Below are 17,042 nucleotides of genomic sequence, written 5' to 3' on the forward strand. Positions count from 1 at the left end.
GCCCCCCAGAGCTGCTGTTTGGATGCAAACTGCCCCCACCCTCATAGATCTTTAGCTTGAGGATGCTCCAAAGGTTCTCAATAGGGTTGAGGTCAGGGGAGGATGGGGGCCACACCATGGGTGTCTCTCCTTTTATGCCCATAGCAGCCTATGACACAGAGGTATTCTTTGCAGCATGAGATGGTGCATTGTCATGCATGAAGATGATTTTTGCTACGGAAGGCATGGTTCTTCTTTTTGTACCATGGAAGAAAGTGGTCAGTCAAAAACTCTACATACTTTGCCAAGGTCATTGTCACACCTTCAGGGACCCTAAAGGGCTCTACCAGCTCTCTCCCCATGATTCCGGACCAAAACATGACTCCGCCACCTCCTTGCTGACGTCGCAGCCTTATTGGGACATGGTGGCCATCCACCAACCGTCCACTACTCCATCCATCCGGACCAGCCAGGGTTGCACGGCACTCATCAGTAAACTAGACTGTTTGAAAATTAGTCTTCATGTATTTCTGGGCCCACTGCAACCGCTTGTGAGCATTGGTTAGGGGTGGCTGAATAGTAGGTTTATGCACAACTGCAAGCCTCTGGAGGATACACCTTGAGGTTCATGAGACCAGCAGCTTCAAATACCGGTTTGCTGCTTTGTAATGGCATTAGCAGCTGCTCTCTTAATCCTACTGTCTGGCAGAAACCTTCCTCATTATGCCTTTATCTGCACTAATCATCTAACCACTAAAATATCTTCATGTAACCTGCCCTGTTAAGATGGGTTTGATTGAAATAGCTTTTGATTTCAGTAAATGTGACCTCCTAATGCTGCAAATTCAGCAAATGACCATTTTCAGTTCTTTACAACCTATACAATGTTTTGAAACTCTGTTGTGCATAATAATTTGGAACAGTGCATTTGGAGTTTTTTATTTTTGAAAAAAATACTGTTTTCATTGGGTGGTTTGTTCAATGAAATTCAACTTATACCCTAACGGTTGGTGACTTGAAAATTATACTGACTGTCATTTGCATCTATTTAGGACTATTTAGGAAAATCAGCATAAAATTAGGGCTGTCAAAATAATTTTTTTTAACGCGTTATTTTTTCTCAGATGAATTAATTGAAATTAACGTGTTAAAAAAAATAACGCAGATGAATCCATTCCATATTGAGGTTTGACCCGGAGCCGTTCTAGCACCATTGGACTGTAAAATGAAGGAGGGAGACGAGAATGTTCTGCCTGGATTAACTGGAACATTTACTTGTAAAAATCTTCTTCCTGCCAACCCTGGCTACCGAGATCTGGTGCCACTGATATGTCTGCTCTTCTCTCTGATGCTCTGAAACACAAACACCGCTGCACATGACGCTAGTTAACACTATACTCAACAGCAGCTAACGTTAGCCTACCGCTAGCTAGTTAACACTATACTCAACAGCAGCTAACGTTAGCCTACCGCTAGCTAGTTAACACTATACTCAACAGCAGCTAACGTTAGCCTACCGCTAGCTAGTTAACACTATACTCAACAGCAGCTAACGTTAGCCTACCGCTAGCTAGTTAACACTATACTCAACAGCAGCTAACGTTAGCCTACCACTAGCTAGTAGCTGGATTAAACAGGGTTAAATGCTGACAGCTAACACTAAACGGTGTAAAGTGTGACTGTGTTTTACTGTAGAGGATTCAGTCGGAGAAACAACACAGACGGTGCGTTCAATGAAACTGGTAAACTACAGCCTCGTGGTGCATTTGAAGTTATTGTAAATGTCCTTTTCCTATCTGGTTGTCGTTTTTGTCGTTCAACAGCAATTTACTAGTGAAATAAGTTATTGTTATACATTATTATTAAATCATTTAATTTTGACCATATGGCCTTAGCAATAAACAAGCCGTTCTTTATGTCACCGACTGTTTAGTACCTTTTTTTTTTTCCCTTTTCTTTTTTTTACTTTCAGGCACCGTTAATCATATATATAATGTGCATAATAATTTGGAACACAGTGTAGTGGTGCTATGTCTGCCCCCAGTTGATAGAACAGCAGATGACTCTGGCAAGACCAGAGGTCGGGGACTGTGCATTTATGTGAATAAACCCTGAAAAACTGAAAACCCTGAATCTGATCTATTAATAATCTGGCAAAGGATTTTACAACTCTGGAAAGCTGTCACGACAGCAATTATTTTATCTTTGTCATGACAACCAAGAGTAAACAGCAGAATAGTAGAAATATGACATCTCCTTCCAGGAATGTGTGCTGGCATGGATTAGATTGGCCGCTGCAGTGCCTTGCCAGACGACCGCACAGTCTGGCAAGGTTGGTGACTCGAGTCTGTTTGGTGTGCTCTAGGGCTGAACGATTTTGGAAAATAATCTAATTGCGATTTTTTTCACCAATATTGCGATTGCGATTTAAAATGAAATTATTTTTTAAGCTCATTATCTGCTGTATTATTTAACAAAGACAAAAAAATGATTGACTAACACAATATTAGATGGATTGAACAAACTTATATTGATTAAATTAGGTGATGCATGAATTTATATGAATGACATTTATTTATAAACTACTTTAATCACAGTGACTGATTTGTTGAACGTCCAGCCTTGTAATACATACATTACATGTAATAATTACCACGACAACATAAAGCACTGACAAATAAGCCTGGTGTAAACATTAATATTAAAGTCAGTAAGAAATCACACTTACTTAAGCTCAGATTGCAGTACGCCCTTTTTAAACACTGTCTGTGAACTTTACTGGACAGTCTTTAAATATGTACACGTACACAACGAGTATGGCAGTGCCAGCCGTAGTGATCCTACAGCTTGACCACGGCAGTTGTAGCAGCGGAAAATACTCCTTTTTTCAGCTCCGCTGCGTTACATGTTTTGTGTAACGTTAGCTTCGATATGGCGACCTGTCTAAAATATGTGCGGAGGGCATGTTGTACTGCTTATCCAGTGTATTTCTCAAAGCCATCAGCCCAGGCTTGGTCACAGGACTGAGGTGCATCCTTTCTTTCGCGATAAACGTACTGCTTGAGTAATTTCCACATTCTGTTACTGAAGTATGTTCATATGGAGTTACGCGGTCAGTGATCCCTGTCGGGTGGTATTTCGCTTACTTGACAGTTGACACCCTGGTGTTTGGCTTTTTAGCCATGCAACTATCGTATATGGCTTTGTGGTGGTTTTTGAAGTGGTGATACAGGTTGGTGGTGTTGCCACGTGAGGTAGCAACATTAGCAAGGCACGTTTTGCACAATACGTGATGGTTTGCAGAAACTTCCTCTGCAGACTGTTACTCTTGCATGTCACGTGACCAGGGTGTAATCGCAGCCTCTGCGATTAGAAAATCTAATTTGAACATATCGCATATTTAATTGCAAATGCAATTAATCGTTCAGTCCTAGTGTGTTCCGTGCCGTTTTCTGTCGGAGGAGCCGTCGGCGTTCATTTTGGTCGATTTGACTGGTTGAATCGGCCAGTGGGCAGTCGGACTCAATGACAAATCTGATTGGTGGAGTGCGAGCCCTTGACTAGCCAATCAGTGCACGAGAAAACCGGAGCTGACAACGCCAGTATCTTCTTATTACTAGCCGTGGTATTTTCTTCCGTTCAGCGAGTAATGACAACAAGGATCCTTCTTGACTACTATCACCACTCTCTGATGAAAACAAGGACTGATGACAGCGTGCTCTGTGTTTACCACGTCTAGAGAGATGTTCCCTCATTTCCGGTTTTCATTTTTTTAGCTGACAAAACAGATTAGCACCTCCTGCTGTTATGGAGACGTTTTACATGCAGAACGTACGATCAAGTCGGCGTCGCTTCAGTGTGTTCCAAGGCACTTTTTGGACCAACTCGGGGAGCTGGGAACCGAATGATCAGTCCGACTTCCTTTTCTGCCGACCGTCGGCCATCGGGTTGGTGTGTCAGAGCCTTTAGACACGTTTAGGATGCAGTGTGAATGGGTTTTACTTCTAGAGAAATGCAAATACCCTTGACTCAACCACCACATTTGTCTTGAGTAGTGCTGTCAGGGTTTGTAACACTGAAATAACTAACTAATAACTAATAAATTACACTATTTAGTGCCATTCATGGATTAAATTCATTCAGACCCGCCACTTTGCTTGCACTTCCAACCAAAGTCTGGTGTGGGAGCATTTAAAGACCGAAACCAAATGTGCCTCTGTGACAGGGTTTAATAAGTGCAACAATGCTGTTTTGGTAATAATGTAAGGATGTCGGGCTTAGGTACCAGGATGCACTGACCCCTCACAGATCATGAGACTTCCACCTCATCAGCCACTGTCCCTTTCTGCTGATGCTGCTCCTTAGGCCATGCGATTCTCGGGGAAGAAGTTCATTTCGGTAGGTCTGTATGAACATGTTTGCATAACACTGCTGTGACAAGACTTTTGGCTATGGGCAAAGATCTTTCCTTTTATACTCCACTTTGTGATCCAAGTTAGTCTAAAATAGATTATGTTTGTTCTGCTTTGTGGTGAAATGATTACCTTTTGTGCTTTAAGGTCATTGTTGATAAGTAAAGATGCATGATTTGGCAACTTTTGTCTACATTTTATGGCCAGTAGAAAAGTATCCCCTGCCTAAAGTTTGTGTCATATACAGTATATTTTAATTTTTTTCTACATTTCAGTTCCCTGCATTCTTTGTGCACCTTACAATTGCTGCAGAACTAATAATAAATGCTGTTATTACATTGATGTTTGTGTGCAGTCATGTGTTCATCCGTTGTTTCGGTTATGTTGTTGGTATAACTGCTGCCTATCTTTAGAGTGTTCTTTTGCTGAAACTGAGCTAACCAGATGAGGAGTTTGACATTTAGCAAAGGAGACTTTGCCATTAATCAGATTGTGGGGTGAGAGCCATTTATTAAATGTCACTGGGGGAATGAAAGAGCTGTCATAACAAGTCGTATGGTAGGAACACTGGTTGCATTAACAGTACACAAATGTTCTACCAGTGTTAGTTGTAAAACTAGCGGCCTTTATGAATCACACGGTACAACCATATACACGCCAAACAATGCTATGACATTTTCATGACAAGCTCAAGTTGTACTTTACCTTCATGATGTCCAGTCTCTCCTCATCACAGCGGACAAAGACACTGGAAGAGGATGACAGGGGCAGAGAGGTGGACAGGGTGACAGCCTCCTGTGCAAGGCGGCGGGATCGGGCTGCGCTGTTTGTATCGCTGGAGTTCTTCACCTGAGACATGTAGTGGTAGTTGACCTTAAACATGACTTTTCCATCCTCGTCCTCCGAGACCATTTCAAAGGTGTCTGGAAAGAGAGGAGACCAGAGTGAGGAAGTTGTACCCATTCTCAACTCAACTAAGCCCAAAGAACTGTCATTACTGCCTGCAAACACTCCAAACAACAACTTAAAGTGGATTCATTCCTAATGTTGGCCATGTTTAAATGGATCCCAAATGCGATTGGAATTTAATTAAGGTAATAATGCAAAAAAAGGGATACTATCAAGTATTGACTGGGTGTTCATGTGGTCAAGCATTTTTTATTTAGGAAATTGTTGTCCTTTCCTTTTTACTGAATTTTAGTAGTATCTAGAAGTCAAGCTAAAAAGGTTTTCAATGTGTTTGATAAAGGAGAGTGCAATGTTGTCCACTTAATTTAATTTATTAAGCATTGCACTAAGTCCCCTCATTGGACAACATGTTCCTATAGGTTCTATCCTATGATAGAGGAACATGTAGCATGCTGGTACATGTAGCATAGCTAGCCAGTCAGCTTGCTAAAACCTTGTCATATTTCTGTAATACCCTTTAAAGCTAAACAATATTTGGAGCTTGTTTTAAAAATTACACTTGTGTGATTTTACTGACATTACTAGATGATTAGCTTGTACCAGCATGCTAGCTAGTCTGTTAGCTCTTGCTCTAACATTGTCAGTAATACTTCTGTAATACATTTTTAAAGCTAAGAAAAGCTGGTCTCTCGTACAGCCAGTATTTTGCTAAGAAAAACAAAATCACACAAGTCGAGTCCAGTCCAACCATGACTACAACTTCAATCAAAAGTGAGGAACCAATTCATCCGTTCCATCCAACTGAGCCCGCTGCCTCCAACATGGCCAACCAGCCTCATTATCCCCTGTAATGGAAATGCAATGCCCTCACTCTGTCTGGACTTCATTATTTCTATTCTGCTTGCAAACTGAAACAACAGTGTTTGCAGTCACTTGCAATTACTTCAGACATCAAGCTTCTTACAAAATCAATTGCACAGCTAGTGTAATAAGTCATGACATGGCTGGATGGGGAGTGATGGACAGGACAAAAGGGACGAGCAGGACAGGAACTTAGTCTGCTTCCCTTTCAGAGTTCTGTAATGAAGGCATTATAGATCATATCAGACAGGGAAGAGTGTATGTGTGTGTGTGTGTGTGTGTGTGTGTGTGTGTGTGTTGTTTTTACTGACATGTGTGCACAAAGTAAAACCAACAGACATTGATAAAAAACTGTTGAAAAACTACAACATGTACATATCTAAGTGCATTACACATACTTGCAACCCAAAGAAAACATGTAAACTCACCGAACTGCAGCTTCTTCATGGCAGCTACGTATTTTTCCTCTAGAGAGCGTAGAATGGACAGGGGCTTGGGACGACTGGATATCTTCCTGGAAGACTCCACCAGCTTCCTCTCTGGTAAAGAGGTGGTGTGGGGGTGGGAACACAAAGCATGAAGACAGGAGTGAGAAAGAGCAGGGTGGAGGAATTCTGAGAGTGATCAGCTGTGTGTATTCCAACAGCTGCATGCACGTAAGGGAAGTTTAGGAAACAACCCCTGTGTTAGGGATGCTTATCTTCCCCCAGCTAAAGGAAAGGAGAGGTTACAGATGTAGAGCTGCAAAGATTCATCGATTAATCCAATAGTTAATCGCCAATTATTTTGATAATCGATTAGTCGGTTTGAGTCATTTTTTAAGACAAAAGTAAAAATTCTCTGATTCCAGCTTCTTAAATGTGAATATTTTCTAGTTTCTTCTCTCCTCTGTGACAGTAAACTGAAGATCTTTGAGTTGTGGACAAAACAAGACATTTGAGGACATCATCTTGGGCTTTGGGAAACACTGATCCACATTTTAGAGACCCAACAACTAATTGAATAATCGAGAAAATAATCAACAGATGAATCGACTATGAAAATAATCATTAGTTGCAGCCCTATACAGATGTGGTCACCTAGAATTTCCCCTCCCAACCAAATGCCCTTCAATTCCCTTCCAATCTTCAGCCAACTTCCAGGCGCTGGGAGTCCCCCTCCCCTAACCCTAACCCTGGACGGAATCATTCTCTGAAGGGAGCTGGAAGAAATGGGCGGGTGGGTCGTAATTAGTATTCTTTACTGTGATGTTATACAGTATAATGTGGCGGACGATATCAATGATATTATTAAAACTGAGGGGATTCAGACGTGTTGTCCCTTTTTTGTGTCCTTCACTGAGAGGACAGGACACAGACAATAGATGAGGATGTGAGACAGAAATGGAGAGAGGGAGACAGGTGACCAGGGACTTGCTAAAATAATTCAGATGACAAATCAGATAAACTTCTTACGTGAAACTGGGTTTGTGTTGGCCATGAGTTTGAATGTATGGATGTAAATATGTATTGCTGTTAACCAAGTCTTTTCAAGCTGTGATTTAAATCAAAACAGTACAGATAATGTGAAGTCAGCTGCCACAGCGTTTGGCCATAGAGTCAGATGTGTGTGATTACCACATACCCTGGTTGGCTTGCCGTAGGCTGGTAGTAGCAGCGTAGACTATCTCAGCTGTCCTCTGGATGTCAGGCACCAGCAGAGTCAAACCCTCGGGCTCTGGATCGGAGCTGTCTGCCTTCACCACACCTTTACTCTTATCTTTCTTTGACCTGAAACACACAGATATACATTCAGCCATAATCTAACAGTAGGTGCCGTTTAATCATTTGGATTTCAGAGATCCAATTTTGTGTGAATCTTTTTAATAAAAAGGTAAACTTATTATTTTCCCTCTAACTTTTCAAAATACATGTAGTATTCTTTGGCAAATCCATTACATATTATTTTGGTATAATGCTCTTGGGGCAGGGTGAGAGTAAAAGTGGTTCCAGGTCCACTGAAATGAAAAAAACTTAATTCCTCTTTGGCTTCACCATGCGTACAGTCGCTCCTGTGCCTCAACATCACAGACCTGACTGTAGAAGTTGTCAATGGGGCAGGGAAAGGCAAGAAATTCGGACATGTTTATGAGCAGGGTCCAAAATTAGCAACATCTACCAACCAAATGCTGGTAAAATATGCAAGTGGCTGGTAGATTTGCTTCACTCACCAGCCCAAAAACTATGTAATCTATTGAGTGGCTGGTAATATTTGAACATTCGGTAGCCATTTGGCTGGTGGATGAAAAAGTTAATTGTTAATCCTGATATACAAATAACACAGCAGATTATTTTTGTCAAGACATCGTACAGGATCCCAGACACTGCGTTGGATGTCTTCCACTATGACACATCACACAAGATAAAACGAAACACGCTTTCATTCCACACCCCGTCTGTCGGGGAGGGCCATTAACTGGCGGTGATCATGTATTTGAGCTTGGCCCGAGGCGGCTGACAATCTCTTTTTTAAGGAAAACCAAAATGTAGTAGTACAAGGGAACCTTCAAGGAAGTAGCAGTTTAATCTGAATCTGGGAGTGCTTCTCTCAAAATGTTGCTAAAGTCAACACTTTTCCCTAACCTGTATTTGGACCAAGAAACTGTACCAGAGTTCAGCATATGCAGATCACAATCTGTGTTCTCGCTGCTATGCTAACATCATTTGATGATTATTGTAATATTAGAAAGAAAAAATTATAAAATGTGTCACAGATATAAATGCAGAGACAAACATTAAAGCTCAACTTGATTTTCATTGCAAGTTGTTGTATTTCCTTTTTATCGACATACCGACTTTTTTCTGATGGAATATTAAAAAACCTTTTTTTTTTTTTTTTTTTATTTCCAGCGTTTTCATTCATTTTTTTTGTGCAAATTGAAAATGTTTATTTAAACAAGAGGATGAAAAGACTTAGTGGCCCCCACCTCCTGGTACTAAATCTGTCCTGTCTGTTTTTTAACTGGAAGTTCAGCAGACAGGCTGAGACAATCCCAATCATCAGTCCCCCTGATTGGCCATTTGCCCTCAGGCTCTTCTTCCATTAAAGCTTCTGTGTGTGGTTGTGAGATCAAGTAGTGAGTGTAAGTGTAAGTAAATGTGTGTGTTCAAGGTTTCCTAAGGCTCAGTGTTCCTGTGTGTGTGTGTGCTATAAACCTGGGATGTGATACCTACTGCTGGTATATCATGTGATGAACACAGGGTTTCTGCAGGTTTCATCAAGTCAGATTTAAGACATTAATACCACTGTGACTGAAATTTAGGACTTATATCACATAACATCAAAAAAAAAAAAAGAAAAAAAAAAAAGGTCAGATGTCAGAGCCAACATCGCCTGAAACAATTTCCCAATTTCCTCATTGGCACTATAGGACTGGTGTCTAGTCATCGTGTCGTGAACCCAGCGCAGCTCCGCTCTTAGTGTTGGCTCGGATTCAAAAGTTGCCCAGCGGCTGTGTGGGTCTAGACGGGGAAGAGTGGCCGGGGCCGAGGTCCACCAGATAGACGGCAGAACTGGCAGATGGCTATCGTTTGCTGGAGACCCTTCACAGCAGTTAGATGTGTCTCAGTGCCCATACACCCAACGCTCCCAGTTTAATTGCTTTCTCGCTTGCATAAGAAGCAGTAGGCTTCAAATACACTGTTAGTAACTGGCTTTAACCAAGCCCTTAATTCAGTTTTATTTATTTTAAGTATCATTTACCCATAGCTGAAGAATTAAATCCAAGCTCCACCTCTCCATTTTTGCTCTTCTGAAACCTATGGGTGACGTCACAGAGACTACAACCATATTTTAAACAGTGTATGGTTCTGATTTGAGTGGTTCACGTTAGTCCGACACCACATGAATTCAGCACAAACGCCTATCTCGCAATGTTAACAAAAGTGAAAAATTATTTTTGTATCTGCCACGTAACTCGGATCTGCTACAAAATTTTATTTGGTTTTATTTCTTGGCAATATACCCTTCCACCAAGTTTTATGAAAATTGGGTCAGTAGTTTTTCTGTAATCCTGCTGACAGACAAACAAACCAACCAGCCAACAAATGAACAAACCAAACTGGAAACACAAGTTCTTAACTGCAAAGTTTTCTTCCTGCAGTACCTGACATGAACCATGCTGCCACAGGATGGCTGCTGCAACATTCATGACAGGCATTTTCTGAAAATACCACCAGATACGTCATTCATAATCAGGAACCTTTGACATGTATGTATGCCGAGTATATGCATGTATAACCTGAGAACATGTTGTCAAGCAGCTTCCAGGAGCTGTGGGTGAGGGATATCATGGGCCGGTTACCAGTTTTAAGGTATACCAGGGTATGAAAAAGTCAGTTTCAAAACCACTAAAATTTTCCGTTATACCGTTCCTGTGGTATGAGCTGTTTTTTATGAGTCGTCACGGACAGAAAGTGCAGTTCAGAAATCCCTCTGTCTGCCAATGTGCAGTGTAGAGTATCACGGCCCGTCCCCCTCCTGTTGTCGGTGCGAGTGTCTGTGCATGATGGCTGCAGGAGATGAAAACCCCGATCTCTTCCCGCACGTCTAAAAAGACTGAAGTCGGTTATGTAGGAATTTTTCAAGTACTGAAAAAGCACAGATGCCCCAAACAAATTGAAGGTAACGTAACGCTGCCTGTCTTTGAATGAACGTTTGCAATCAGCTATGAGAGTTAACATAGCATATCTAACAATAGTGCAATAATCACTTCAAGCTGCTACAGAGGCAGAGAACATGGCTAACGTCAGCTATTTTCTTTCCTAACGTAACTTCACTAAGCAGACAAGTACACATTTTCTAAGTTAGTACTTTTACTGTAGTGTTAAAATAAATTGAGCTGGTATCACGTCTGTGTTGTTGCATTTTACCCCACATTTCAAAACAATACATTTTAGAGCTGTAATTGCAATTCCGCAATACTGTGAAACCGTGGTATTTTTACAGTTACTGTCAGAATCTCATACCAGCCCATACCTAGTGAGGGAGATAGCGTGGTCATATCTCTTAAGTTATGTATGTAGAGTGTGCAGAACGTACAGCACTTTATGCAGATCAAATATTGGATTTTTACAGTGAGACTAAAACCTTTCCTGCTATAATAAAACACACATTTCTAGACATTCCCTGACCACCCCCAAAAACAGCTTAGTGACTCAATGAGTCCTGGATGCCTCTAGGGGAACATTCACATCACCCAGGGTGCATTTCAATTCCAAGTGTGAACAGGGCTATAGATGTGAAGATTCCCAGATCAGCAGTATTGCAGAGAGCAGGAGAGTGAATGATGCTAGAGTGTGTTTATGGAGCGGCGGGGTTATGGCTGGATCAAAGTATTAAATCAGACATTACTCCTATGCACAAAGTCTGTTTAAGCTCAAAAGATAAGATCATTCTAGGTATATGTAGGTATACTTTTAAGTTCTGTGTAACATTTGGGTTCTATATTTGAAATTTAAAAACCTGAGGAAACAAATAAATGATTCCAAGTCCTATGGATTTTGGCCATCTCACCTGAGGCGATTGGTGTACGTGTCCACACATGTCTTCATCTTGGCAAGCAGCATCCCTACAGAGGTTTGTCCCTCACAGTGTTCTTCATCCTCGTCCTCCTCGTACTGGCCCAGGTCTCCGGAGAGAGGCAGCAGCAGAGGAACCAGGGCCGTGCACGTGGAAATGGCCCTCAGCAGCTCCAGTAGTGCCCGATACAGGGGCACATGACGTGCCATATCTAGGACTGCAGAGAGACAAAAAGGATACAAAGTGTTAGACGCTTAAAGGATAGTGCGATGTGAAGTGCATGCAACGTAATAACAAAATGACGCAAGACCAGTCTTTTCATGCGCCCAGGGCTGCCAGATGGCCAGCCATATTACAACAAAGTGGCAGTCTTCTTTATAAAGTTTCAGCCACCAGTGGCAGCACTAAGCGCTCTGCTGTTGAGCAGCACTCCAATCAGTACACGACGAAGATATCCTGTTTGTCTGGCCAACTTCAGAAAATAAAAAATGACCACATGGCACTGAAGACTGAGGAAGACTGTGTGGTTATATCTGACCAAGAGTCTACAGATGTGCTGGCACCTCTGCAGATTTAGACACAGTGGTGCTTTGAGCTAAATGCTAACATGAACATGCTCATAATGACAATGCTAACATGCTCATGTTAATGCTAACTAAGCAAATGTAGCCATGTCTGAACATTTGACCAAATGATAGCATTAAATGAAAATCAAGGGATCACCAAAGTGATTCATGGAAATGCCCAACATTTCCAGTCTGGACAGATGTGATGGGCTGACTGCCCAGACATTGCCATCCCTAAACCCCAATGTAGACAAAGAAATTGTAGCATATGTCATAAACGTGCATCCTTGAAGTAATCCTGCCAAAGCCTCAAGATATCAAGTTACTGTGAGAAGGAGCAGGGGCTTTAGGAATGAGTGTTACAGTGAGGTTGGTTTGCGCCAATTCTAAAACAAAATGAGAAAAACTGTTTGGCAAATGTAACCCAAGACTCTGTGTTGGGTTCATTTTCAGCCATTGTTTGTCAGTTGGCATCCAGCAGCACTTGAACAGAAGCCAATCAAATACTAATAACAAGGGTCTGTTGAGACAGTGAAGTAAGCATCAACAGGCTGACCATGTAAGCCGGATCAATTTCTGAGAGAGTACTTGTGTGTCCATGTGTTTGCCTTGAAGTGTCACCCTCTAAATAAACAGCTCTCGTTTGTGGCTCCCAGACTGTTTTACATTTATATTGAAATTCCCAGCTCCCTACTGTCCTATCCCAGCATCTGCACAACACTGACCTCCCAAGGTTTTAATCTGCTCTCAAAACCTTTAACCAGTGTAGAGACACCTAGCATGGAATCCTAATCCCTTCCAAATGTAGTTCCATCTATGCAATTACTCTGAGCATTTGTGTGCAACTCATCAGAATTCCTCCTCTTGCTCTGTGTCAATGTCAGATGTGTTTTTCCCTTCACTGAGGGTAATACATGTCAAGCAGACTTTAATGGAAAAAAAAAAGAATAAAACGGAAGGGGCAGCATCAAAAAACACTTTTTAGATACAGGCCTTTTTTAAAAATGGGTAATAAACAAAGCTAAATAGAAAAGGAGGTTGTTGAGTGCCAGGGACAATAGAATGCACTTGGGTCCTGACCAACACACAGCCTTTATTCTCCCTTTTTTTCTATTTTTCCATTTTTTAGACATTGGAAATCCTCTGCTGTAGTGAAATGTACGAAGAACGGAAAGGTTTAATGATAAAAAAAACAATCCAATATATAAATAAGTGTTTTTTTTTGTGTATTTATTACTTGAAGTACTTTTGTATTCAGGTATGGCACAGCAAAAGTCATTGTACACAAGCTTGGGCAATGAATATGAAGTATAGAATTTGCTCTTTAAATGCGAGTTTTCACTCAAAATAGTTGTTTAGAATTAGAATAGATCTTTGTCGTTTTAAAACAAAACTGTTTAGCAGCTCTTCAGAATGACAATATAAATAAAATATTAAAAAGCTAAATATAAATCAGTAAAATATAAAAATCAAGATAAATGAAAACAATGAGATGACACTTTTTACACCAGCGAGGTTATTGCACTCTCAGTTGTTGGGGTGCGGGTTTAACCTTCGAGAGGGAGGGGATGGAGGGTTTGTGCATTTTATTTGCGCTCATGTTTGTTTGTTTTTACTAGCATTTTAGCCATGCTAGCAGCAAGGTTTAGGCGATGGCAATGTTGGTCCATCAACCATTCATGGCCCCCAGAGGATGAATCTCAATGTCTTTGGCTGTTCCATAAGTGTTCGTTAAGCACCACCATTCACTTTTGACTGAAATATTTCAACAACTGGTTGGATTGCCATAACATTTATTTATTATAAAATGTATTTGGAGTAATCATTCAAATTCAACATGGTGGTGGTGCAGAAACATCCAATTCAGTTACTTTAACGCTCAAAAACGTGGAGCCTAAGGAAGCTCGCTTTGCACTATTAAATGATGACACCACATCGCTGAAAGGCTGGAGGCCATGGATTAGATTAGCCATGGGTAAGAGTGAAGACACTTGGGATAAACAGTACAAGTTGACTAAGTGAAGTATGTACTCAAATAGTTAAAATTCAAGAGTAAATCAAAAACCAAAATGCAATCCTTGGTTTATTTCTTAATTAGTCAGATTTAAATCATGTATCAAATGGTTTTCTTTACTCTTACTTTCAGCCTGATAAAAATGAACTGGTCACAAAGCTTGCCAGATGACATACATATTGTTTTTTATGATATACTAAAACTATGGCAACACACTTCCATAAATTAATGTTCTTTTCCTTTTACCTTATGATACGAATAATTGGGTATGGTTTACAATTGCACTTGGTGTGAAAATCAAGGGATTTCAACAACTCCCTGGTATAAAACCACAAAACAACATGTGCACTGGCTTTCTCGGTCCTGCCCCTAAATATACTCACGTTTCCATAAAATTGAAGAAACTTCATCACCAATTGGAAGCCTGTTCTCCTGTGAGCCACAGGCCAAGCGGCAGCCCCAGATGCTGGACATCCATCTCAGCTATGACCATCTTGGTAGTGCTGACCTGCAGTCAGCGCAGCACTATCACCAGCAAGCCTCCACTCTCTGTGATTTAGGGCCTTCTGGGGGCCGTACAGAGATGGGCGCGGTGAGTAGCCATGTTGGATGCTCCAGCTGATTAATAGTTAATGGGGGCCCCTAGACCTGAAAGGGAGCGCCTGCGATGAGTTAGCGTGGCATATGTAAGGGCTGCTTGAAATAAAGGCACTACTGTTGCATTTTAATGTCTCCCTGTTCGCCTCTGTAGGCTGTGTCCAATCAATTGTCTCCCCAAAATGATGTGAGGAAGTTGCATTTGAAATCAGGTTGTGAATCATCCAGAAATACACACAACCACTATATATAATAAATGCAGAATCTACTGCCTCTGTAAGTCCACACAATAACCCTGAGTAACTTACAAAGTACTGAGGTCACTGACAGACCAAAGTAATCAAAGTATCGAATATGTCTGGCAGCTGGCTCAAACTAGTACACTACTGTGGTCAAAAGTTAGGTTAGGCTGTTGGAACTGAAGTCACCTAAACCAGTGTTTGATGTCGCACGTGGATAATATTTTATTAATCTCGCAAGGGAAATTAATTTTTTTTCAGGGGGGGGCATCCCAAAGACACACCAACGATGCACATATTACTTTCTAAGCAAAAATGAATGTGTATCTCAGTTAGACTGTCTGAAATGGTAAATACTGCTTCACTCATACAAGACACGTCACCTTCCTGTCCAGTCAGCTGTTGGTGCTACTGGGAGTCATGCACAGAACATTCCCTTAATCCGTTGTTACTATAATTGACACTGTTCAACATGTCATTCCATTATACCCACTGCTATAATTATAAGTTTTTCCTCACTGCTGTCACACCAAATGCTTGCTCTTGGGGGGAATTGTTGGCTCTCTGTAAATTATAGAGTGTGGTCTAGACTTACTTTATCTGTAAAGTTATGATTTCACACTATAAATAAAATCGAGATGGAATTGAATCCAGTTAATCACCATCCACCAAGGTTTACTTAACATTTGTCTAAAGACTGTGATATAATCCTTCCTCTGGCTGGAAATATAAAAAGAAATGGATAAAGACACAAATGGAAATAACTTGAGAGTAAAACTATATACACACAACCCCCACCAGAAGCACTGGGAGCCTCAAGGGTTTTTGGTTTATGGATGTGAACTCCTTACAATTCTGGATGGCTGGAAATATGAATGGTACATGGTAGAATTAGTGTACCTGCTGTGCATCCAGGGGGATAAGAGTCTCTAGAGTATGTCAGGTTGCTTGCCTGTCCTTTCCTCTTAGTCTGCTGTATGGCTGACAGCTGAGTGTTGGCAGTGTACTGAGACACTGAGGTTTAATAAAATTACAATTTCAGTTGTAATCTGTTATGTACACAGAATGTAACTTAATATCCTCATAAAGTTTAAATTAGAGCCAGACCGATACTAGCGCAGTCACTTCTTATTGTTAACTGCTCTGCAAAAAATTAAATATTCAATCTGTAATGACCTGTTCAAAATTTTTAAAATTCTGAATTCACAGTGTAAAGTACTACAGGCTGAGCCTTGTAATCCAGCAGGGTTACTCTAATCTATTGTATGCCCCGTTGTCTTCATAAATAGGCAACTACTGTTTTTTTTGTTAATGCAAAATGGAGGAAACTATCAAGTCATGCTAAACGGACAATCATGTCTTCTCTCCAATATAATGGAACTAGATGCAATTCTGCTTGTGGTGCTCAAAGTGCCAAAAAATCAGAGCGGGCTGATTGCTTGGAGCATTGTCAAGAATCACTCATGAGATCGACTTGACACAGCACTCAGTCCTCAGCAATACACCTGCCAAGTGGGAAGTACATTGGAGGAACATTTCTTGAGATATGCGAAGGACAGTTATACATGAATGCACACAGACAGACCTTCCTTTCTTAATTGTTGTTAGATGATGCTGCTACAGCCCCACCTATTGGCCAAATAGCACCACATTTGTCATGGCTACTCAGACACCAAATGTGGTATCAATAGCACAAAGTGTTCAGCAGATAATCCCTGGCCACAGCATTTGAGCAAGCTTTGACATTGCACTAGTATATTCAACTCACTCGGTCCTCAGCAATACACCTGCCGTCCATGTATATTTGTCCTGGTGGCTCACTGACATTAAGAGCACAACACTAAAGGTTTTAATCTGGTCCATGGCTTTTCTACATGTATGTTATGTCTTTCTGCACTGTGTACTG

General features: G+C 41.1%; 1 protein-coding gene across 3 annotated transcripts in view; it reads right to left on the reverse strand.

Annotated features, from left to right (window-relative positions):
* birc6 (baculoviral IAP repeat containing 6) overlaps positions 1–17,042 on the reverse strand; it is a 134,856-nt gene that overhangs the window by 20,992 nt on the left and 96,822 nt on the right. For all 3 annotated transcript variants that reach the window (XM_078272747.1, XM_078272748.1, XM_078272745.1), the window contains exons 65-68: positions 11,715–11,937; positions 7,785–7,930; positions 6,590–6,700; positions 5,097–5,314 (exon numbers count right to left, since the gene is read on the reverse strand). In XM_078272747.1, the coding sequence (XP_078128873.1) occupies positions 5,097–5,314; positions 6,590–6,700; positions 7,785–7,930; positions 11,715–11,937 (698 nt within the window). The remainder of the gene's footprint in view (positions 1–5,096; positions 5,315–6,589; positions 6,701–7,784; positions 7,931–11,714; positions 11,938–17,042) is intronic.

The sequence above is a fragment of the Sander vitreus genome, chromosome 17 (genome assembly GCF_031162955.1).
Source record: "Sander vitreus isolate 19-12246 chromosome 17, sanVit1, whole genome shotgun sequence".
Classification (NCBI taxonomy): Eukaryota; Metazoa; Chordata; class Actinopteri; order Perciformes; family Percidae; genus Sander; species Sander vitreus.